General features: G+C 48.5%; 1 protein-coding gene across 1 annotated transcript in view; it reads right to left on the reverse strand.

Moving 5' to 3' along the window:
- Positions 1–24408, reverse strand: part of ARRDC1 (arrestin domain containing 1) — a 568041-nt gene that overhangs the window by 80225 nt on the left and 463408 nt on the right. The window contains exon 6 of the mRNA XM_069609715.1: positions 22946–23122. Within this exon, the coding sequence (XP_069465816.1) occupies positions 22946–23122 (177 nt within the window). The remainder of the gene's footprint in view (positions 1–22945; positions 23123–24408) is intronic.

Raw genomic sequence — 24408 nt, forward strand, 5'->3', positions numbered from 1 at the left:
GAGTGACGGGCCTAAATCCAGATTGAAAAGGTTGTAGAAGTGAATGAGAATTAACAAAGCAAGAAACTTGTGAATACACCATTTGCTCAAAATGTTTTGAAAGGGCAGAAGAGAGATCAGACGAAAGTTAGAAGGCAGAGAAGAGTCAAGTCAAGGTTTTTTTTTTAGAATGGGAAGAATAGAAGTGTGTTTAAAGGAAGCGGGAACGGTTAAATTCAAAGGGCTGGCAGTGGAGTCTCATTTTACACTTCCCTTGCCCACATCTATAAAAGACCTAGGATTTTTATTCTCGACAACAATCTCTCATTGATATCACAAGAAAATTGCTGTTTATAGCTCCTATATCAAACACCTGTCCTGCTTCTTTGTAGCAACCCGTTCCTCTACAAAAAAAAAGACAATGGCAATGAAAACCATCTTTTTTAAAGGATATCCCTCTGCTTCCAATCTGGTCATTTTCAATATTTCCAATGTGCCCAGTCTGTAATGTGGCAGATTGTTAAGCAGGTTATTGCACAAATCACATCTCACCACCCCCATCTGGTTTTCATTGGTTATCCATTACCAAAAGAATGCATTTCAAAGAGGCCTCAACTTTCCAAAACACCCTGGACACACAGGGGCCTGAATTCATAGGTTCACAATTCTCCCTCGGTCTTGATTTTGCACTCCTCAGCATTCCCAAATATACCAAAATAATGAAAGGATGAAGAGATCTAATTTCTTTGAAGCCAAGCAGCAGAACCCCCTCCAGATAGTGCTTATTCTGTGAGCAGGGCTCCACAAATAGGAAAGTCCTAAAGACATGCTCTTCTAGAGCTACACTCCCTTCCTCTGAAGTGTTTTCTGCCACCTAGCCGCAACCATCATAATTGCAAATGTGCAACAACTCAATATCATGTAGTGCATTGAAAGAATTGAAACACATTTTAAACCTTTAACTGCTATGGGTTTTTCCCCCCAGTGCCAAGGCCTTTTTTGGTGCTTTCGGTATGTCGCCATTCAATGCCTTGTAACTGTTTTGTTACATGATATATCTCAGCCAAATTGGGCCCCTTTTTTCCCCCCACATGTATGTGGTCGTAAAGCCACCCAAGAATCCTAGGTTGGTGTAGGGGGTGAGAGGAAATAAGAAAAAAAGGGCAAAAATGTGTTTTTTAAAAAAAATGCCAATAAAATGATGTACAAAGAAGAGCTAGAAACAAATGGTTTGTTGTGATGAATTCCCCAATTTCCTGGCTTTCAAGAACAGGTTGCATGGAAACGAAAAAGAAATATTTTGATGTGGTCATCAGTTTTGTGAGAGGTAGGCGATTTTGGCCATTTTTGCCAATAGGACATGCATGGACGGAATGGAAGAAAAGCCGAATTGGAGGACAGAAAGGTATACATTTCTGAAAAGTAGACAAAATTCAAAGTTTAGGCAGGGTGATTTGCGTAGGTCAGACAACAACTAGGTAGGGGACAATGCCATAGATTTGGGGGGGGGGGGGGGGGGAGAGGGGAGCAGGAAAATGACAGAAGAAAAAAAAAAAAGGTATGTGGTGGACATGGTTGGCTTGGTACGGCAATGGCTTCTATGAATTTTGAGAAAAGCAATGCTCTGCTACATTCCCGACTCTTGCAGTTAGGAAAGCACACACTTTTCGTAGTGTTTTACAAAACATGCAATACCCCAAGCCAAACACTGAGCCATGGTACACAGGAGTTTTATGCTTACGGCCTGAACAGATGTACGCATGTGTAAATCAGGAAAACCAATGTGGTGAGGAACGGCAAGCATACATTTTTTGAAAGAGCATAGACAGACCTTTTCAAGGGTAGGTGACTTGTGCAGGTTACAAAAGTGTATGGTGCCTAAAGCAGCGACTAAATGTAGGGCACATTTGGGAAATGAAAGGGTTGTGTGTCAAAGAGCACCAGCAAATGGGTCAAAACGTTATGAAAAGCACACAAACAACAAATGTTATACCTTCTCGCGTTCCCACACGTGTACCGATGAACAGTACCTCACATGTGTGGGTACACCTACCTGGGCGCCAAGGGGAAAGCCGAACACACTCCTAACCACAAGTATTTTCAGACATCTGAATTTCATGATTTTTCCAGACCGGCACACCATACAGATATGGGCCTAGGGTGTCGAAGCCACCAAGGAAAACAGGGAACCCCATGCATTTCTGAAAAGAGGACACCCGTGGGAATCTGCAGAGGTCTTAATTGCACAAATCGGCCCAGAATTTATTACCCAGCCACCCCGGCAAAGTCCAAAAAGGGCTGGAAAAAAACATTTTCCGCACATTTCATTCGGCTCACCCATCGAAACACGCCACCAACACCACATGGCCTACCGTCCCATAATCCCACAGGTGTCCCGATGAAAAAGGTACCTCACGTGTGAGTACACCTACCTGGGCACCAAGGGGAAAGCTTAAAACACAGGTAACGCCAAGTCTGTTCTGACGGCTGAATTTCACACCTTTTCCAGGCGGGCACACCATACAGATATGGGCCTCGGGTGTCCAAGAGACCAAGGAAAACAGGGAACCCAATGCATGTCCGAAAAGAGGACACCTGTGGGAATCCAGAGGGCTGATTTATGCAAATCGGCCCAGAATTTATTACCCAGCACCCCTGGCAAAGACCCACATGGGAGAAGGGTGCCCAAGGCCAAGGATATTACCGCCGACTTTGTTGGAGCCCTGGCTGCCCTGCGTTACAGCTTCTCCCCACCAGGGAGTCCCAGCAGTGTGCCAATACCTCCCCGAAGGGAAAAGCTGTAATGCAGCCTAGCCGCAACTCCAGGACGGTTGGAGGTGATGTCCCTGGCCTTGGACATCTATGTACCAAGGGGGTGTACCGTCCCCTAAGCACAGCAGCAGCTCCAGGGAGCCCCGGCAGGATCCCCATTCCTCCCCAGAGGTGACATCTGTAGCATAGCACAGCCAGATGTGGAGCCTGGGCTTGCGGACAACCCACATGGGAGGGATCCGCTCCCAGGGAAACACCAATGTTCTACTGGCCTGGGGGGCAATTTGTGGTGTGCCACTGCAATTGTGTCCCAGCCCACCAACATATCTGCCCAGGCGGCCATTCCTACCCACACCACCATCAATCCAGCCCCAGTCTCACCCACCCTACTGACAGTGGGCCCTAACCATAGAATAATAAAAACCGGTACTCGCGTAACGTTGCAGCTGCTCGCGTAGAAAAAGCTGTAAACAAAACACAAAACATGTGTTACCTACGGTCACACCAGCAAAAACAAATCATTTTCTAACATGCCCCCCTCCCCACCTGCAAGCCATCCCTGGTGTTCTACTCAACCTCACCCCCCCAGTGAAACCCCATTTGCCCCTTCCTACGGGCAGATATCTGTCTCCAGGCAGGCCTGCATTACGTACCCGTGCCACCTATTTTGGGTGAGGTGGGAAAGGGTGCCCCCAAAAATTGTGGGACAGGCCCCCCAGTGGGTGGGGCAGTAAGGTTTAGGCACCCCGAGGCCAGATTGGCACACCAATGTGCCCCTCTGCGGCAAGGCAAGTAAACCAAGAAAATAATTAAAAATGGCAGGCTGCCCTTTAGCGGGGGCTGAGGGGCCCCCTACATCGCTGGGGAATTTTCTAATGTGAAGGGGGGTGAACCTCTCCACCCCCACCCCAAATGGAGGGGCAGCGCATCTCATGTAGCCCTCCCGGGGGCAGATGCCCCTTCCGAGGAGCAGATATCTGCACCCAGGGAGGGCTACAAGGGGTGCCCCCATCCCCCCTTGAGCTGAGGGGGAGAGGGCCACCCCACTTTTCTGTAAAATAAATCCTTGGTGGCTAGTGCCCCCCACCCAAAATTCCCTTTGTTTTTTTCATTTTGCCCCCTTCCCTGGGGGCAGATCAGCCATCTGCCCCCAGGGGGGCCTAACCTGCAGGCCCCATCCTTTGGGGGGCCTGGACACTTATTCCTGGTGGCCCCCCTACCGCCCCAATTGGATGTGGGGGCCACCTCATGTACTCCTGCCTGGGGGCATAAATCTGCTACAAGGGGTGCCCCCGCTTTCCACTTGGTGGGGGGGGGGGCACCACCCTTTCAGGGGGGGGGGCAAAAAAAATCCCCCACCCCCAGTTTTTTCATTTTTTTATTTTTATTTTGCACCCTTCCCTGGGGGCAGATGATCAGCCATCTGCCCCCAGGGTTTATCAGATATGTGCCCCCAGGGTTTGGGGTCAGGCGGGAGAGGGCGGCTTACTGTAAGCAGCCTCCCTCCCCCCCACATAACAAACGTATCCCTGGTGGTCTAGTGGGATTGCTGGTCAATGCAGTCATAAATGGTGGTGTTGGAAAGGGGAGAATATCCCCTTTCCAACAATCACTTTTTCAACAATCCCTGGTGGCTAGTGGGCCCCAAACCCCCTCCCACCTCCCTTCGAATTTTTTTTTTTTTTTTTTATCCTCACCCCTGGGGGCAGATCACAGCCCCAGGGGTCTCCAGAGCTGTGGCGCCATGCTTTGGGGGGTAGGGGGCCACTTACCTAGTAAGCAGCCCCCCACTCCCAAAACAATTCCCTAACCAGTGGTATTGCTGGCCACGGATCGAGCGCTCTGCGCCAGATCCGTGACCAGCAATGCCGTCACACAATCATTGGAAAGGGGAGAATCTCCCCTTTCCAAAGATACCTGCCTTGATATCTGGCTTGAAATGCAGCCGGAGATCGAGGCAGAGGGAGAAGGGAGCTTACCTTCTCTTTTCATCGCGGCAGCCGAAAATGGCTGCCGCAGTGAATTTACTTTCAATTTCATGTCGGCACGCGTCATGCATGCCGACGTGAAATTGAAGGTAATCCAACCCCTGAGCAGTGAAGGGGGACCTCCCCGTCACATAGCCCAGGGGTTGGATTTTGTGCGATCCCTGCAGAGCAGGGATCGCACAAAACAGAGTGCCGAAAGGACGAGGTATCTCGTCCTTGGCAACAGGGAGGGAATTCCAAGGACGAGATGCCTCGTCCTCGGCACTAATAAGGTTAAAGAAATTACAAAATAAAAAAAATCTGAATAAGCAATCTTATATTCCAAGATTAGTTCTGCTTGACAAATCTTCAATCTACCAATATTTATTGCACACAGCCTTGTAATATTTTACTTTATTTTTTAACATCTTGTCCCTCAACACATCCAATTACTAGAAAAGTCAGCGGGGATAGGCAATTTGAACTTCTGTCTCACTCCTTCCCACAGAGGTTTTCAGGCATCCGTTGCATCAAAAGGATTTTGTATTGCTCAATCGGGCCAACACTTGAGGGGGCGTGGCTAGCTACTGTAGCATGAGCTCCTCGGCCACCAGACAATCTGATTAAATCCTGCATTTGTGTGCCATAAAAACTCACCCACAACAGACCCCCAGTTGCATGAACCTGGGGATAGGAGAGGCAGTTTGACAGATAAGTGCAGGGGGAAAAGCACCTTCTCCAGCGACGGACGGGAGTCCCGCGATCCAACATGGCAGCTGCTGCAGGGCAACCCAAAGACGACCACGGATTGTGGCTTCCAATGGGTGCAGAGGTGCCTGCGGACCACTATCATGCACATAGTGGTGGTGGAGTGGGAACTCAGCAGGTAGAGTAACCGAGAAGACGTCTGGACCCGAGAGGCAAGAGTGCGCACACCAGAGGGGTGGCTGAGCCCCTGGAGCGGGACCCGCGACAGCGCTCAGAAGAGCGCAGTAGAAGGCGGTCCCGGTGCTGGCAATAGCAGGGAGGAGCCGGCCAGAGGAGGTGGACTCCGGAACCATGCGAGTCCCGGAGGAACATGGGCCGGCACCCCAGCTGGCAGCAGGAGGTGACAGGGAATGTGGAGCAGGCCCTAGTGAGGCACCATGTGGGAGAGCAGTGACTGGAGCAGACAACGTGTGTGCCGGTCACGGAGGAAGCCAAGTCTATATAGAGTGAAGTGGAGCTCTCGTGAGACAATCGAAGAATACAAATCCCTCCTTGCCGTTTGTGTTGGTACAAGCCTGTAGGAGGAAAGGTGGCCGCACGAGTGGAGGGGTAGACCTCCAGAGTTGCCAGACAGTCTGCAAGCAAAGCACCTTATGATGCACAAAGCCTTGCAGAGAAAAAGAGGTGACCAAACGCTATACTGCTAGATCTCTTACATCTGGAGGGCTGCAAGATGGAGAAGCAGCAGAGAGGTTGAGGGTAAGTAGCTACCTCAGGCCTGGTGAGTGATACTGCGAGGTGGACTCTCCCCCAGTGAGGCTATGCAGCATGGTGAGGGTGAGGGCTAGGAAGCCTGAGGGAGTGTTGATAGACAGTGGGCCCCCTCACCCCCTGGAAAGAGTGGGTCCCACGTGACAATGGACCAGGTGCACAGAGAACTTGGGGGGAGGACACCAGAGGTTGACAGGACAGGAGCTGGAGGCTGAGGAAAAGGTTGGCACGATGGTGAAGGGTCAGCAGAAGAGAATTACACTCACACCAGGGGCAAGCAACAGAAATGCGAGGAGGGGGAACAGATACCAGCGGGGGCTACCGCTGGAGGGACTGGGGGAGTGACATTGGACACCCCAATGGAAACCATCCAAGCCGCAAGGACTTCCATGGAAGGAAACCTCAAGGAAGTGAACGTGGATGTGTCCGTGATGAGAGCATACCTGCGAAAAGTGGGTGAAAGGGTCACGGAAGTGGAGCAAAGAGTAAACAAATGTGGAGGAAGATCTGCACCATCTTAAAAACCAGATAGCCGGACTGGTGGGGTTAACGAGAACGCTGAAAACTAGGGCAGAGGGTTGATCCAGATGCTGTAATATCTGGCTTGTGGGGTTCCCCGAAAAAAAGGAGGAGGGTCCCAGTGTGGAGCTCTTTGTGGAGAATCTCATCCAGAAGCTTCTCAGTGTGAAAGGACAGTGGCAGAGTCCCACGCAAGGCCCCGCCTTGAGGGGACCATCAAGGGTGATAGTAGCCAAGATACTACATTTTCGGGACAGATGCTATTTTGCAGGACTCTCGCAGGGTAGGCTGCTACGAGGTGGGGAATACAAAGCTGCATATTTTCCGCAGACTTCACGTTGGAGGTATACAAAGGCAATGGAGGACCTATGATGCAGTGAGATGGCGACTCCATGAACTTAATCTTAAGTACATGTTTTTCCCGGCTAAATTAAAAAGGTCATAGCGGATGGTAAATCCTGGTTCTTTACATCACCACAGGAAGTGTGGAACTGGGTCGACTCAGTGCCAAGACACTTAGCGCTGAGACGTGCGGGTGGAGAAGAGAGAAGGAATGCCTCGACCAGGGAGTCGGTGGGGGGGTTTTGAGCAGGGGGGGGGGGGGGGAGGTGGTGAATGGAAAAGGCGGTGAATGGAAAAGGCAATTATCTACACCAGATTCAAACTGACAGGAGGTGATGGAGTGTTGTAGGGAAGTTATGCAGTAGAGGTTTGTACAGGTGGTGTGGGGGCAAAAAAGAGGGAACCCCAAATACTTCTGGTAGTCTATCTGCGGAGGGGGGAGTGATGGGTGGTGGGATCGACCAAGGGGATTAAGAGCAGGGGAGGTAGGGCGTACTGGCGGGGGGGGTGGGGTTGTTTGGGGAGTTGAGACAGAGGGGTGGACAGGGTCCACAGAAGGGGGTTAGGTGGGTGGGAGGAGTTGGGGGTGACAGTTTGGAGGCATTTGGGGGAAGGCGGTTGAGAGGGCAGGTTGGGCAAGTTCACCCTGTTGGTCGGAGCCTGTAGTTCGGTTGTTGAAGCAGACAGACACGGTTCTTCAGGAACAGGGGTGGTGCGCAGGAGGGAGCGACGCTTGGGGAGTTTTCATTGTGTCCAGCATGGGAGGCGATGGTTTGAAAATTGGGACCTGGAATGTTTGAGGGTTGGGAAAGAAATTGAAATGCCAGCGAGTGGGGGGTTTCTTGAAAAGACAGGATGCAATTAGCCCTGTCGTAGGAAACCCACATTTTCTTTTAGTGTTTATTTTAATTGTTTTTTACAACGCGTCAAATACCATACCCAAGTTTGGTTTCTAAGCATGGATCCGGGATTCAAACCTATGTTGCTCTGCGTGGTCTTGCTTCCAAGACCAGTGTGTTGTCCTTGTTCCATCCTCCATTCACATGGCTCGAAAGGGTCTGGAATCACCAAGGAGGTGGTGGGAGGTCTCATCTGGCTAGCACAGGTAAACAAGGTACTGACGGATGATGGGAGAATGGTGGTCCTCCTAGGCTCACTGTGATCAATTCCAATGCCCCAATGTGGACAATAAGGATAACTTCCCATTGGTGATGCGAAAGGCGGAGGGGACATTGTGAAGAGCTGTTCATATGTGTGGGGGGATTTTAATTGCCTTTTCGATCCAGGACTAGATAGTATGGGGAAATGAGGCCTGACAAAACAGCAGGCAACATCATCTTTACAGAAGATTGTGGAGATCTGGATTTGGTTGAATTGTGCATGGAATCTTATGGACAAGAACAGGGGTACTCTTCCCGTGTACATGGGTCCTTCTCCCGTCTAGACTATTTTTGTGGAGACGGAGTACTTCCATAGGTTTGGCAACATGGCATACCTAGGGAGGGTCTTATCAGACCACTCGCCTTTAGTAATGAGTCTAGAGAGTACGATGGAAATAGTCGGCAAGCTTGTGGCACCGATTGGCCACAACCCTTGAAGATGTGGCACTTGGGGAGATGTTGCAGGACGATAAAGTACAGTTCAAGATTAAGGAGGGGATAGTGAAGGGATTGGGGACTCTGTGGGAGGCATTCACAGTGACGATCAGTTGGATTTGCATATCCAAAGTGACGGGGGTCAGGAAAACATCGCAGGAGAAGCTACAGAAGCTTGAGGTGGTGGTATCTACCTTACAGAAGGGATTAGAGGTGGGGAAGAGTTCAGGGTAAAACTGGCTGGGGGTTCTGATTTCTCAACCGGAAGCGCAGAATTCACTATCGAGGTTTGATGGGAGTAGGCAGCATACACAGATTAACAGAGAAGGGGATAAAGCGAGGCGATTATTGGCCTGGCTGATTCACCAGGAACAACCCCGACATGTGATAACTCGGATAAAGCGGGAGTTGAGAACTAACCATCACTCAGAAGGAGATTGAGACCTTCAAGTGTTTCTACCAATCCCTGTATGATGGCATGTACTCCGCTTATGACGCAGAGGAGCACTTCGACCTGGCGGGGGATCTAAGGGAGGGGCAGGAGGGAGCTGAGATAAACAGGGCCTAGCGGTCGATGCCAAGGGCAGGTACCCGGGGAGAGATTGCTTCTGGTGGAGTTTTATTGTAGTTATAAAGTTTTACTGGTGCCCACACTCAAGGTGGTCTATGATGAGGCTTTTAAGATGGGAATCCTCCCGGACTCTGCGTGAGGTGGTAATAACGGTCCTACTGAAAGAATGTAAAGATATCCTGGATTGTGCATCCCATCGCCAAATCTCTTTACGGAATCTTTAAAAAAAAAAATGATTGATCTTCAGGTAACTTACAGACTTACTTATCCATTCACATAACAATCCGTATCAGAATGAGTCTGCTTGCCCCCCCTCCTACTGATATCCCCCTCCCCCAATAACCCAGCCTAGTCCATCTACATCACCTCTACCGCATTTCAACAGACTGTACTCAGTGTCCACCTTAGCCTCCAATTCCTCATTGTATCCCTACCGGCTCAAAATCTTCGATATATCTCTGTACCCGGAGGCCACTAATTCTACAAACGTGTTTTTAGGAGTCCAAATCTACATTCTGCTCCTCCTGGCCTCAGTGGGCTGCCTCTTGCCATACTGAGGTTTCCACTTTCGTCCATTTGTGAAGGTCCCCCCACCATAAACGTGCTTCCGGACTCGTGCGTTTTCCACCCGATCGCTACTCTGCGTTTCACCAATATATATATGCCAGATCTTACTCGAATGCCTCGCCCGCTTCGGTCTTGCGAAGCTGCCCAGCAGAAAAGCCTTGGGAGAACTAGTATCTAATGTAATACCCGCTTGTGCTAACATTTGGGATCTCTCCTCCCAGTATTGTTTAACCTCCGTGCAAGCACAGAACAGGTGTTCTAGGTCAGTATTAATTAATCTGCATTTCGGGCAGGATTGTTCTGTTGCGTTACTGAATTTGGCTATTTTATTCGGGGTCAGATACACCCTTTGAGTTCCATACAATTGGATCAACTGTAGCTTTGCGTTTCTAGACATCTTGTGGTAAGCCATCGCTCTGCTCCATACTTCATCAGTCAATTGCTCTTGCAAATCTACTTCACAGCTATGTCTGGTCTGCGCTAGCATATCTCCGGGTCTTGACATCAACAACTCATATCCGACACTTTGTGCCCTCCCTCTGAAATGTTGTGAAATGTTTCTATCATCTCGTCCGCCACCAGTTCCCCCTCCATTCCTGGCCATTTCTGCTTTAGACTGATAAGACTGGTATAAGTGAGATGTTGGCCTGATTTTACTCCCGTAACCATTGCTAGTTCCATAAAATAACTCGGTTTCCTGTCTTGTAACATCTCCCACTGTTGCCACCCCCATTTGTTCCCAGTACTTTCTCACATTTAGACTCAGTTGTGTATCCCCCCCGCCCCCCCCCCCCACCCCCCCCCCCCCCCCCCGAGTGTCACCAGCAGGGTCTGGGAGGTAGGGGGGGTGGTGGTGGTGGGGGGGGGGGTGGGGGAGTACAGGGTTGCTTTCCCCCACAACCGGCAAGACCTACACCACGTTGCCCTGCCGAACCTCAACAGAGGAGGCAGTGTGTCCGACGGAGCAACTGTCCATATCAACTTTTTCAAAAAGGCTTGTAGCAGCTGAGTGTCTCGAGTCTGTTTGGACAGCCATTTGGCCATGAATTGAAGTTGGCTCGCAACAAAACATGCTTCAAAATTGGAGACTCTTATTCCGCCTTGCTCCTACGCGCTCGGAGGTTTCGAGAGTGCCACCCTGTAACAGAAGTTATACCACAGGAAGCCCCAACATATACTATAAAGTCTCTTAAAAAAGGCTTTAGGGATGTCATATGGGACATTAGTGAAGTAATGGAGGAGCCTCGGGAGCACCACCATCTTCAACAGTGCGGCTCTTCCCCATCAATGAGAGCAGATCCTGGCCCAGAAGGCCACGAGTTCTCAATTCAATATACCGCTTTCAGTGTATTTTGTATGTGTTCGGTTCTAGGATCATGAGATCAAGTATCTAAATGTATTCACTTCCCACTTAATGGTTAGTGCTGGTAACCTGTTTCTGGGTTTTCCTATGTATCCCGCTAGAGGGAACAAGCACGACTTCTGTGCATTGATAGTGTTACCCGATATATCCGCATGCCGCCCAAGCACCTCTAGAAAATGCTGTAGGTTGGTTTCTGGATGTTGTAGGTACAGTAGCATGTTGTCAGCGTATATAGAAATCAGCTTCCAACCCCCTGGCGTAACTATTCCTGCATCACGATATTCCTTATGGGGATACACTGCTTATGGTTCCAATGCTAGAATGAAAAGCATCAGAGACCATGGACAGCCCTGTCTTGTGCCCTTGCTTAACCCCCACTGTTCCGTAATAAGTGTGCCTGTCCTGACCAGTGCCGTCTGTTCACTATATAGCAATCGTACCCATTCGATATATGTGGGCCCCATGCCAAAGCTTTAACAGTGCCATCAACCACGGCCATCTAACAGATTTGAATGCCTTGACTGCATCAAGTGTGGCCACCGCTAACTGTTGCGTGCTACTTTGGCTATAATCTATGATGTGATGTAGCCTCCTAAGGTTGCTCACAATACCCAGATTGGTCTGGATGTACAATCGTAGATATGGCCGGCTTCAGCCTATTGGCCATTAGGACTGAGGATTGTCCCGTCCCGATTAAGCAGTGAAAGGGGTCTGTTCGAGCCACAGTCAGTATCAGGCTTGTTAGGCTTTAATAGGGGGATAATGATTGATTCTCTCAGGGACCCGGGCAGTATACCTCTGTCTAGCACCTCGTTGAGCATAGATACCAATGGGGGCGTGATATTGGTCATGTATTCTTCGTAAAATTCACTCTGCAGCCCGTCCGCCCCCAGCGCTTTGCACGTTGGCAACTCCCTTATTGTATGTTCTAATTCAATAGTTACGGAGGCTTCCAACCCGTGGGCTGCCTCCGCAACCAGCTTTGGGAGATCCATCTGTGAGTGCCTATTCTATCTCGGTCCCCTGGCATTCCAAGGTCTCTGCATATAGCTCTGTATTTATACCTTCCTGCATCCCACACCTCTCCCCATCCTCCCTTACAATCCTATGCATCATATCCGGTTTAGTTTCACTCTTGATAGCCAGGCTAGCAGGCGTCTAGGCTCATCTCCTTCTGCATGCTGTCTCTCGACCTATTTCTTGTAACTCAGCATGCCTAGCCTATCCCATTGTTCAAGGCATTCTTGTTGCAGGAGGGAAAACTGTTGGGCCCTTTTAGACCTATCCCCGACCTTTCTATAGCTTCCAGTTTAGTTTCTGCCTTGTGTAGTTCTTTTCCTATAGTAGTTTGCATTCCTTTTGTTTTAGCTATTGCTGTCCCTCTAACCACAACTTTGAAGGCTTCCCATAATGTGCCTGCTGATTACACACTACCCGTATTCTGTTTGGAGTATTCTTTCACCGCATCTTAGATTTTCATGGAATACTGTATCCCCAAGTGATTCTCCTCCAAGCCTCCATGTCGGGATCCTAGCTCGAGGGGCAAAATATTGCCACCATGTGACCACTAAGGGAGCACGATCCGAAAGTACCTGTGCTTTATTTTCTTCCCCTTAAATTCTCCCTGGGTCTCTTCCCCTGTAAACACATAATCCAACCTAGTGTATAAATCCTTAGGAGCAGTGTAGTGCGAGTATACTCTGTCCTGCGGGTGTAGGGTCCTCCATATATCGGACAATTTGAATGCGTGCAGCAATGTGTTCAAGGCTTTAGCCGAAGGGGCTGGGTGTATGAATTTGTCATTGGCTCTGTCCATCACCAGGTTAAGCGTGCAGTTAAAATCTCACCCCCCACCCCCCATTTAAGTGTGCCATCTCTGTATGGGCTGATCTTAGGATATAATAAACTGACATCGGCTGCTGTGTCCTGAATCGGTGCGTACGTATGAACACATTTCCTGTTCCACCCGGACCTGTATGACGATCATCCTGGCTTCTGTATCTTGAAAGGTCTTGGAGGACTCTGAATGGAACTGTCGGCGCCACCCATATCAGGACCCCCTCTGGCATGTGTCGAATATAACAAGCCTAGGGTTGTGGCCCCTTCCCCCATATTTTTGCTAGGGCGTTTTGCTTCTCGCTAGTAAGGTAGGTCTCCTGCATGAGAGCGATATCAATTTTCTGGCGTCTCAGGTAGGTAATTTTATTTTGTTTACTGTTTAATCCCCTGACATCCCAGAACGCTATTCAAAGTTCGCCCATCTCGAATTAAGGTGCCAATGTATTTTCCCAGTCCAATGTACATACTAGGTCTACCCTGCTTGGATCTATATGCTAACTACCCCAACTTCGCTTCCCTCCCAACAATTGCCCAGCTCAATACTTTGTACTCAGGCATCCCCGTGTCTCACTACTGCTCCATATTTGTTCTGGTGCTCAGAGTGCAGCTGGGCACTACATCAGTGGCTCCTGCATTCTACACAGAATTTGGCGCCTGTGTCTTACATATCGCTGTTGTACCAAACGTCAGGCCAATGGTCATGCTCCGTTGTGGCTTCCCAGTGTCTCAGTCGTACATTAAGATATGTCACCTCCACCTTTTGTTAGGTTATCTGCTTCGGTAGGCAAGTTCTGTGTCCATCCATTTATGCGCCTCCACCGGGGTCTCGAAGATGGTTAGACCTTTATATATGACCTTCAGTCCGGCCAGCTACAACAGCATGAGGTTAATGGACCCCTCCCGCAGCCTCCTCTTGACGGATGTAAAATTCAACCTCTGTTTCCGCACCAGGAAAGTATAGTCCGGGTATACAGTGATGTTGGCCGATGCCCGTTGAATCGTGCCCCCTTTGCCGAAGTGTTAAAGGATCTTTTCCCTGTCCTTGTGGTTCAATATACAGACTATTATGGGCTGAGGCGGTGCCCCAGGTGGAGGCTTCCTCATCAGGGTTCTATGTGCTCTCTCTACTGTGAACCCCTGCCTGAGGGAACATGGGCCCATTTCCTATAGCAGCATATTTTCCACGAAGTTGGTAGGGTTTGACCATTCGTCCCCTTCCGGGAGCCCCATGATCGGTACATTGTTGCATCTAGTTCGCCCTGCTGCTCTACTTTCAAGGTTCTGCACTTGTTGCAATATCTCTACATCTATGGAATGGTCTTTCTAGTTGCTTCCCCTTTTTTCACTGCTACCCCTTTTTCTAGAGCTCCTGTACGTTCTACAAGTGCCCGCACATCATGTCTCAAAAGATTCACATCTATGCTAATAGCATCCATCTTAGATTTCAGCGCCATCTTTAAGGCTGCTATAGCATCCAGGACATGTTGGTCTCCTTTTGTTTGAGCCTGCCCTCCCTGTGGCATGGAGGTCGTTGGTGGAGTACCTTTGGGTGTTTGCCCGGGTCTAGCGAACAAGTCTAACGTGGGCTGCTTCGCCTGTTCTTATGAGACTTGGACGCCATGACAGATCCAGGCCGTTATGGTGTAGTCACTTTCTGGTACTTCTCTTGCGCTATGCTTTGGCCATTGGGGACCGACTTTTGCTGGGTGGGCCCCCCTCCTTCTCGCTTCCACCCCGCTACAGCACAGCAAGCGTCGGACTGGGGCTACTGCTTGTTACGGGGGTATACAGCCAGCTTCTTACTGTCTACACTTTGCTCTGCTGATGGACTTGGGTCCCATCTTTCTCCACAAAGTATGGTATTGCCGTGGTCCCGCAACAGGTTATGCGAGCCCTTTCTTGGTGTGTATTTCGTGGCGTCCTGTATTTTGCTCGGAGCCTATACTGGAGTTCAGTGTATGAGCTCGTGGCCATGTGGCTACTCGTCCCCGACCATCCACACCCTCACTCGGGATCTCCTGGGCTTGTGGTGGTCTCCATGCTGCCTTACGCTTCCCATGTCCTGGGAGTCCTTGGGCTCCGCCTGCCTGTGGCCCTCCTCCATATGACCTGCCCACAAGTTGTGGATGCGCATCTGTGCGCCATTTACATTTGCATCCTGTGCCTCTCTAGGTCGTCCTCGTGCCAGGGCCCACTCCCACAAGTCTTTGGCGTGTCTCGAGGTTTGTTGCACTCAGTTTTCCTCTTTGTCCAATCTCGCAATATACTGGAATGAATTTGCTTTCCCAGACCCTTGCTGGAACCTTGTACTGGGCCTTTATTTGCATGGGTTGCCTGGCAGCTCTGGTACTATAGCTGTATGTATCCTTATTGCTGCTGCAGCTTACTATCTCTAGCCAGCCAGCCAGCCAGCCAGCCAGCCAGGTCCTGTGCCGTCTAACTTCACCCACCACAATGCTTCTTCAGTGCTCACTTTGTGCAGGAGCTGGTGTCCTTGCAGGCGCTACTCTGCTACATTTATTTAGCTGATGCTCATTTGCCCCTTGACCTAACCGGCCCCACCATCTTTCTCGGGCTGCTTGTGCTTTTTGGGGTCCTGCCTCCGCCTCCCAATGATCTGGGCTCACCTTTATATCAATGGCCTTGAGATTGCATCGGCTCCTCTTCCTTCCTCCTGGGCCTCCTCAATGTCTGGGGGTTAGTAGCTCCTTCAGGTCACTGCAGTCTTGTTTGCAGTTCGCCTGATTTTGCCTCCAACTTGCGGTGCTTTGAGGTGTGCACTCCTGTTCCAGCGCCTGGCTTGTTTGCGAGAGTGGTGCTCAGGCTGCTAGCTGCGCCCGGGTGGGTAGTCTCTCCCCGTACCTTCACTTATTTGCCAGTGTTCATAATTGCTGGGCGCTGAACCATATCCGGTCACTGCCTGTTTATGGTACTCGTTCAGGCTATTGATGTGCAATTGCCGTTTAAGGGTCCGTCTTGCCTTCCTAGCCAGGGCTTCAACAGCTGCATCAGCTGCCTGTATCACTGGGCATCCACTGTTTGGTCCTGCCCCGGTGTGTGCCTGTACTTTTGATTTGAGCACAGCCCCTCCCCCCAACGTGTCTGAGGATTTGTTTGGCACGTATATCGCTCCGGTTGTGCCGCTTCCTTGATTTGCGGCTTCAGCATAAAACATTCCTACGAAGTTGCTTGCAGCTCCATTGCCTCTACCGAGCCTCTGACAAGCTTGGGGATCTTGCTTCTCGTTCCGCACGGAGTTACAACCAGTGTCGCGGCTGGTGCATAGACCTCTGTAACGCTCACCTGGTTCCCACGGGGGCGCTGGTCTAGTCTGGATTGCTGTGGCCTCTTCTAGCGTGATGCGCAGGACCCGGAACACCGATTGGACAGGACCTCCAAATCGTGCTTGCCTGGCCCGTAGGAATATCCTTCTGCAGATGAGAAAGGGGATTAACAGTCTGCACAATAGTGTGCTAGCTCCCCCCTTACCCCTTCCCCCTTCGTTCCTCTCTAACTTCCTCCAAACCCCGGTTTAAGCTCACCTTATGGTTTGGAAGGATGAACTCTCCATCCTGCTTCTGGTGCAGGGGCGCGTGTTCGTCCAGTTACTTCACTGGTTTTCAGAATGGCGCTGGCAAAATCCACTTGACTTTCCTGAGCGATGCGCCGTAAGTATGAAAGTTCAAGTGAGGCCCCCTTTATGTTGTCTTTCTAACCTGTGATCTGTCCTTTATTTCAGGTGCAGAATGAAGGCGATGCGTTGAGGGGTTAAACTGCCGAGGTGAGTAGTGATGAGGGCGATCCCTCTAAATGTCCTTATTACCCAGAAATGTCTCTTGTCCTTTCCCCATAGGGGCCAGGGTACGGTACCTGCCAACGGGGCGGCGCCGACCCGAAATGTGGAAGAAAAGCCGGTAAGTATTATGGCTGTTAATCAGGCTTTCCTTCTGTGTTCCTTCTGCTCACCTTTTGTTTCTTCCTCTCTCCCCTAGGTGCAGAGATGTGGCGTCCGATGCTGACAGCCGCGATGGAGCCGGGAGATGTCTCGAGGACAGGTGAGTGAAGCGTGGCGCTGCAGCGAGCAACGCGATGCTTTTAAATGGAAGTCATTCTTCAGGGATGCTGGCGAGAAGATTCCGGATGCAGGTAAGAAGTTTGAAATAGTCCTTGGTTTTCACCTTTCTCTTCTCTTCCTTGCAGGTCTTCCAGGTTCCAGGCGGGCGTAGCTGGAGTCCAGGAGCAGGAGCAGGCACGGTGAGCGTTAAGCTGCAGGAAGCAGAACAACGTGAAGCATGAGCTGCTGTCTGGGCGTGGCTTAAATAGCCTCCAAAGAAGTCCCAGGTATGTATCCTTCCCCAACTAGGTATGTATCCTTCCCTGGCCACGCCCAAGTGAAAAAATAGTCCCTATGAAAAAATAGTCCCTTTCAGGTCTCAGGGAGGCCTGAAGCGTGCAGCATGGTCTGCATCAGGTAAGTGCACAAAACACCTCCCTTTATGAGCCTGGCGCCTATGGCGCCAGGACTGAGTCCAAAGAGCCCCTATAAGGGGCCGCTGGGCTTTTACCCGAGGGCATGATGCCTGCTTCCGGGGGTGCTGGGCCTGGCCTGGTGCTCCGGGGGTAGGCATCATGACAGCCTCTTCCTGTACCTGGTTATCCTTTGTTGCATTCCGATCGCCTGCGTGGCTTGATCCGATCTTGCCGTGGACCCCAATAAGGGTTCCGATCTGTCTGCCTTACTCCACCAGTGAATTTCTCAACTGTTTCAGCGTGCTGCAGTGCCCCATTCCAGCCTGGCTTTTTGTTCCACAGCACCCGCCATCTTGCTGCACCCTCTCACTGCCGGATCAAAAACTTTCCTTGGCTCGCATTCCGTGATCTTTTTGTGATCAGCCCACAGGTTGCTCCATGCATGTACTGCCACTTTATATATCTGTTGACACGTTTATGTGCACAAATGCACACTACAGCCTCGGCACATGATCATTTCGGATCAGCAGGAGCTCTCGGGATCGCATCCTACTGTGTGGCCATTTTAGCCACGCCCTTCCTCTTTACCGACTGTTGCTACAAAAACGTTGGGAAAAATCCTGTCGACTAGACTGTCCGGGGCTGCGCAGTTATTGGTACACCCAGACCAGTGTGGCTTCATTGCGGGGCGCAATACCACGATGAACCTATACCGCTTAAACCATGTGATGGATCAGGTTAAGGCCTCTTGAGAAAACATGGCACTGGCTTCCTTTGGTGGTGGTTTAGAATGCTGGGGGCCTTCGGATTTGAGGATATTTGCCGGTAGCTACAACTTCTATATAACAAACCAAGGGTAAAGACAAACAAATGGGTGTCACTGCGGTGGGAGTTAAGAAGGGCGACACGTCGGGGGTGTCCGGTCTCCCCGATTTTGTTCTCATTCGTACTGGAACCACTCGAGAGACATCTCAGGAAAGAGATGGAGGCGGGCATATTAGCAGATGGAGGCATGTAGTTTCCCCAATTCGCTGACGACCTATTGCTATATGTGGGAAACTAGTTGGAAAATCTGCTGATATGACTATAGGTATTGAGTAATTTACGGAAGTTGTCCGGCTTCTGCATCAATAAGGGGGAAGTCCTTGCTGTTCCCACAAAGGGGCTTCGCAGTTGAGACCTTACCGTTCTCCCAGATTGGGGCACAGGGATTAGGTGGGGAAGCAGAGTAATTTAGATAATTGGGTATCCAAATTTTCCATGATATCGAGGACACGTTTGTGCACAACACGAGTAGGACACTGTCGGGAATAGGAAATTCGATCCAATTCTGGCAGAGATTACCAATATCGTTGATGGGGAGGGTAGCGTTGTGTAAAATGGTCATCCTCCGAAGACTGGTCTACTACTTCACCAACATCCCCTATTGTATCAAGATGTTGGATGAACAGGTTGGGGAATTATTGTGGAACACAGGGAGGAGGGTCTCGCTGGTGATCTTGCGACATCCACATGGAATGGGGGCCTCAATTTACAAAACTATGAATGGTACTATATGGTGGTGCAATTACAAGCAGTACTGGCATGGACGGACGAAAAAAGGGGGACTACTACCAGGTTCATTGGGGGACCTTCAGGCCTGTCGTAGAGGGGCTGAACTGTTATCGGTCAAGATCGAAGGGAAGGTGGCCACTAATATTTCTCAAGTGGTACAGGAAATCTGGAGACGCTTTTAGGGAAAACACTGCTACCAGGGTTATACAGTGCTGATCTGCCATGGAGCGGGGACTCTGGACTATGGTCAGCAATATGGCAGGCGGGGTTCTCTGGCTTGGTGGATAAGGGATGTTGTTCAGTGGGGGAATCGGGGAGGGGACTGATGCAGTTTGAATATTGGAGGACCTGGTATAGGGTCTCAAGAGGGCAATTTCTTACTTACGGGTCGATTACTAGCCGACTGACTGCCATGTGGCTAGATATACTGGAGGAACCCATCACTAACCCATTTATGCATAAGCTGCTCACGCAAAGGGGTGGAGGGGGTTAAGATTTCTTGCATCCATCAGTCCATACGGGGGCCGTCTCCCCTGGAGGAGCTAAAAGTTAAGACTCAGTGGGAAAGGGATATGGGGGAACAGATAATGGGAAAACTGGGGGACAATGTGGGAACAGGTTGGTGAAAGTTTTGAGAAATAAATACCAGTTTAATATCCTACATGGGGTATACGTGACCCCAACCAAACCGCATGCCATGAATAATACCCTGAATATGGACTGTCCACGGTGTGGGTCCGTGCCAGTGGGGATCTGGCACATGTTGTGGGGATGCCAGGTGATTGCATGCTACTAGCAGGCGGTGGTGTTCAAGATTAATAAGCTGCTGAATTCCAGCTTGGACTGTGGTCCAAGAGCGTGCCTATGAGGATCGATACCTGGTGGAAAGGGGTACAAAGTAAGGAAACTATTGGCGCAGTTTATGCTGGTACTAGTGAAAAGGAGGGTAGCCATAGCCTGGAAGAAATCCCAGGGCCCGTCCTTGGTGCAATGGGTGGAAGATCCACAGGTGGGTGATGGCAGAGCTAAGCGTTCTGCAGCAAACCCAGGACCTGGACCTAGATGATGGGGTGGTGGTGGATTGGAGCGAACTGCTGAATGAATTACACTACAGACCTGAAACTCCCTAAAAAGGTAGAGACAGAATTGGCAGGATGACAAAGGTACTGGGGCAAGGAGTTGAGAGATAGACGGCAGAAGAACAGATTCTCTGATATGCTGGATATATGTTATGAAACTTTCGAATTCTCTCCTGGGTTTCGGTGCAAAGATGTTAAACCGTCACAGTATTGTGATTTGTATGCATGCTAAAAAGGTATCAGGTAATAATATCGCCATATATATGGTCGCCGTAAATAATATCGTGGCGATATTATTTGGGTGACCATATATATGGGGACAGGAAAAAAAAAATGTAAAAAAAAACAAAAAGGAAAAAACCTTTGGGGGTTATGGGGGTGTCCCCTGCATGTTCCATGCAATAATGTCGCCACAAAGAAACGGCCTTTTTCGGCGATATTTTTGCATGGCGAGATTTGTGGCGACATTACATGGAACCGCTAAAAATAAACCCCAGAACAAACATGTTTATGTCATTTTAAATGTATTTTATTGGCAATTATAAAATATAGCAGAATACACCGATGTTAAATAAAACTTTTTTAAACTTTCAATTTAAATATAACAATACATGAAGTGCCAACAAGATTACAAAAACTATATACATAATTACAAAATACAGAAACAACTCTCGCCCACAATCATATAGTTCACATCATGTAATATACAAATGTCAGATTCAATACAACGCTAGAAATCTACCCCAAATCTTCATAAATAACCCCTTCTTGCCTTGTCTCTTATATAAACATCTTTCCACATCTGCCAGGTCAAGCATTTCATTCAACCAGACCTCCTCCAAAGTAACGTCAGATTTCCAATTCTTAAGGACGATTTTTTTTTCACACCATGGCACCTATAAATAACCACTTTTGGCATTGAGTGAGCAAGTCCAAGGTAGCATCATTTCCCAATATCAATGTTTCAAAATCAAAACCAATAGTTTCATTCAAGACCTTCTCCAAAATTACACCATTTTTCTCTCCAAAATCCACGTACCTTCCTGCAATCCAACATCATGTGTTCCAGTGTACCGGTTTCATGAACATAAGCCCAACATTCCGGATCATCCTTCAAACCCCTCTTCCATAATTTATCAAGGGTCCAATAAACCCTGTTTAGGATCTTAATTTGTCTCGTTCTTTCAATCAAACCCAAGGAACAAAATTTGACATTTGCACACATCCTTGTCCATGTCTCCACTATAATATCAGAGCCAATCCTTTGACTCCATTCATCTCTTAGCAAATCATTGCCTTTATATTCATTCACAATCTGTATACTTGGCTAGCTAAGCCACCCTCACCAACCAATGATTCTCTATTAAGAAAATCCATATTTAACCTAGCCTGGAAATCTAGCTCACCAACCGCAATCTTCCATTTTCTTTAATCTGAAAATCTGAAATTTCCAATATTAAATTGATGTTATAATTCTCTATCACTCATCCATTTCCCTTCTTTAAATAGATAATCAATCCAACTCACACCACCCAAAAACCATTGCGGCCAGAATAACTTTGTTTTCTAAATTAAAAGAGGGATTCATCCATAATGATGCACCAGGATCTTTGTATGCATCCACACCCAACAAACCAGTCAATTTCTTCCAGGAGTTTCTCAGTCAACAGATCTTTCACACTTCTTGCTCTTGATACTGTAGTTAGTAAAGCCCTTGGTGACAAGAGACCATTATGACTTGCCTCTGCCTTAACTCATTCATCGGGCATCGGTGCCAAGAATTCAACTATAAAATCACAAATAAAGGCAAGATGATAGGCCCTAAAGTTTGGCACTCCTAGTCCACCTTTCTCCAATGGTAATTGTAGTTTCCACAAACTTATTCTAGGTTGTTTTTTGTCCCATAGAATACCTTGAATAAGCCTGTCCAATTCCTTCCAGTAATGAGCATCCATATTTAGTGGGGTCATACTCCAGATATAATTGATCTTAGGGGTCGATACCATCTTTAAAGCATTAACCTTTCCCCATAGTGAAATATTTTATAACCCCCCAATGCTCCAAATCGTTTTTAAAGTTCTTACAAATCGTATCCATGTTCATCTTCACCAAGTCACTGATCTTCGGAGTAATCCAGATCCCAGGATACAACATTTTATCCGGGCACCATCTAAACCCCGGATAAAATGTTGCAGAACACGGCTGTTCCCCGCTAGAAGTAGTACGGGTCTTCGGTGTCTCCTGGGTATATGAGTAGCTGTGCTCCCCTGCTAGAACCTCCAAACAAGTTTCAATGTTAAATAACATTTTTAAAATAATTAAAAATAAAAAGAAATTATAAAAAAAACAAAAATCGGGCCAACACCCCTTGCCAAATGGCATGAAAAAAGTGTCCAGAGATGGAAAGGTTCTTACATGTGTAGCAAAATCTGGATCAGGCACATTATCCTCAGTCATCACTTTAAAATGCATTGGCCGTCAGTAAAAGGTACCTGGTTACTTTTCATAATGTTTACACCCCATTTAGCATATCGAAGATCCACTGCTTGAAAAAACTGCTAAAAGTCTTACAAATGTTAAGTTCTAACAGGCTGAACCTTGGCAGATATCTATTGTGACTGAGAAGGCATGGGCAGACTATATGTACTTTCGTTTGACAAGGTTCATTCTGCAAAGGGGTTATACTGAATGTTCATTCAATTTGAGCAAATTTACATTAAAGTGGCATGCTCAAAGTTTTCTGGTTTAGAAACCAATTACTAAGCACAGGATTTCAAACCAGAAAACAGCCTTGCATTTGTAAAAACCATTTACTCTAAATCGATAGTGAAGTAGCCAGAACAACTTACTTGGATATAGTAGTCAATGTGAATCAGATTGCAACCGTGCAGCACAGACTGTGGCAATGCTGGAACCAGTATCTGCTCCTTCCACTCTGCACACTTCCATGCCTTCACTGGCGAGCCTTCCACTTCTGCGATTGTCCGCAAGTCATAAATAGATCTCTTGGATTTATATGCAACTTTCTATATGAGGAGAAAGGAGACGTTAACATGTATGAAACCACAATGAAACAGACAAGGCAACATAAGCATATGCCATCTGACAACAGCTTTGACTTTTATTTCATAGCGGACAATAACATACATTAGTTTCAGCCCCTCAACCAATGCAGAGGGTCAGAACAGAGGGTGTGGGGGCTTCATCGCATGGTTAATCCTTCACCCCAAGCCTCCTCAGAGCTACCCCCACCGTATAATCAGGTAAGTGCTCCCCTGCGCCCCCACGTCCCCTTTGACCCATTTAGCCCCTCCTCGCCCCACTTAACTTGCACTGTTGTCCCTCGCCAGGAACAGTAGTATTCCCATTACTGCCATGGAAAGGGGAAAGGGACCAAGTAGTTCCCTTCAACCCGATCCATGGCAGCCATCTTTATTTGTCGTTTAAAGTTGAGAAACAGCAAACATGTTTCTCAACTTAAAATTAAAAATACCCTTGCAAGGGTTGGGTGGCAAGGAGGATTGGGGGGTTACCAGGAGCAATTATCTGGCCCGGTAATGCCACCCCTCCCTGCTCAGGTAATATTGCTTGATTACAATTTTAAAAGGTTAGTACTATTCATCTTATTAAATACACACTCTTCGGCTGTTTTCCCGTACTTCTGATGCCTCGGCAGTAGCAGGCCCAGTTAAAGGCCATAAGCAAATTGTATACGGGTTGACTAAAGCATCATTGCAATCAAAGAGGAAAGAAATGGCAGGCATTAGCTAATACGGTCCACCATGGCGACCACTGTCAATTTTGACACCTAGTCAGGTCTCAAACAAGCCTTTCGCCAATCAGCTGTAATGTGACTTTTGAAAGCTAGGGAGACTACATTAATAACACATTGGGTAAAACTCGGGTTGCTGCACTTACTGTCAATCTATGGAGCGTTGGGAATATACTTTACCGTTGAGTAACCTGGTTAAAATCTTAAGATCTTTAAAGGGCATCCTGGCCCAGATGGCACCTCAAATTACCTGATAAAAGCAGACCCTGAATGGTGGGGGGGGTAAGCTCTTCTCCTGGCTCTTCAGTTTATTAGTCAGACTAACCTGTTAACTCCGAGCTTGTGTGAAAGTGGGAAGTAGTTTCTTACCTGTAACTCAATTTCTCCAGGGTTATCATCTTTCATGGATTCACATGCTGTGAATATTTCCCCGTCAGGCTGGGAAACCTCGGTAACTTTAACTTAAGAGTTTTCCTAGGGAAAACTTCAACACTTTGGTGTCCTATCAACATCCTTTTTGGGTGCTTTAGGCCCCACCAA

Source organism: Ambystoma mexicanum, chromosome 8 (assembly GCF_040938575.1).
Source record: "Ambystoma mexicanum isolate Mex_15411 chromosome 8, UKY_AmexF1_1, whole genome shotgun sequence".
Lineage (NCBI taxonomy): Eukaryota > Metazoa > Chordata > Amphibia > Caudata > Ambystomatidae > Ambystoma > Ambystoma mexicanum.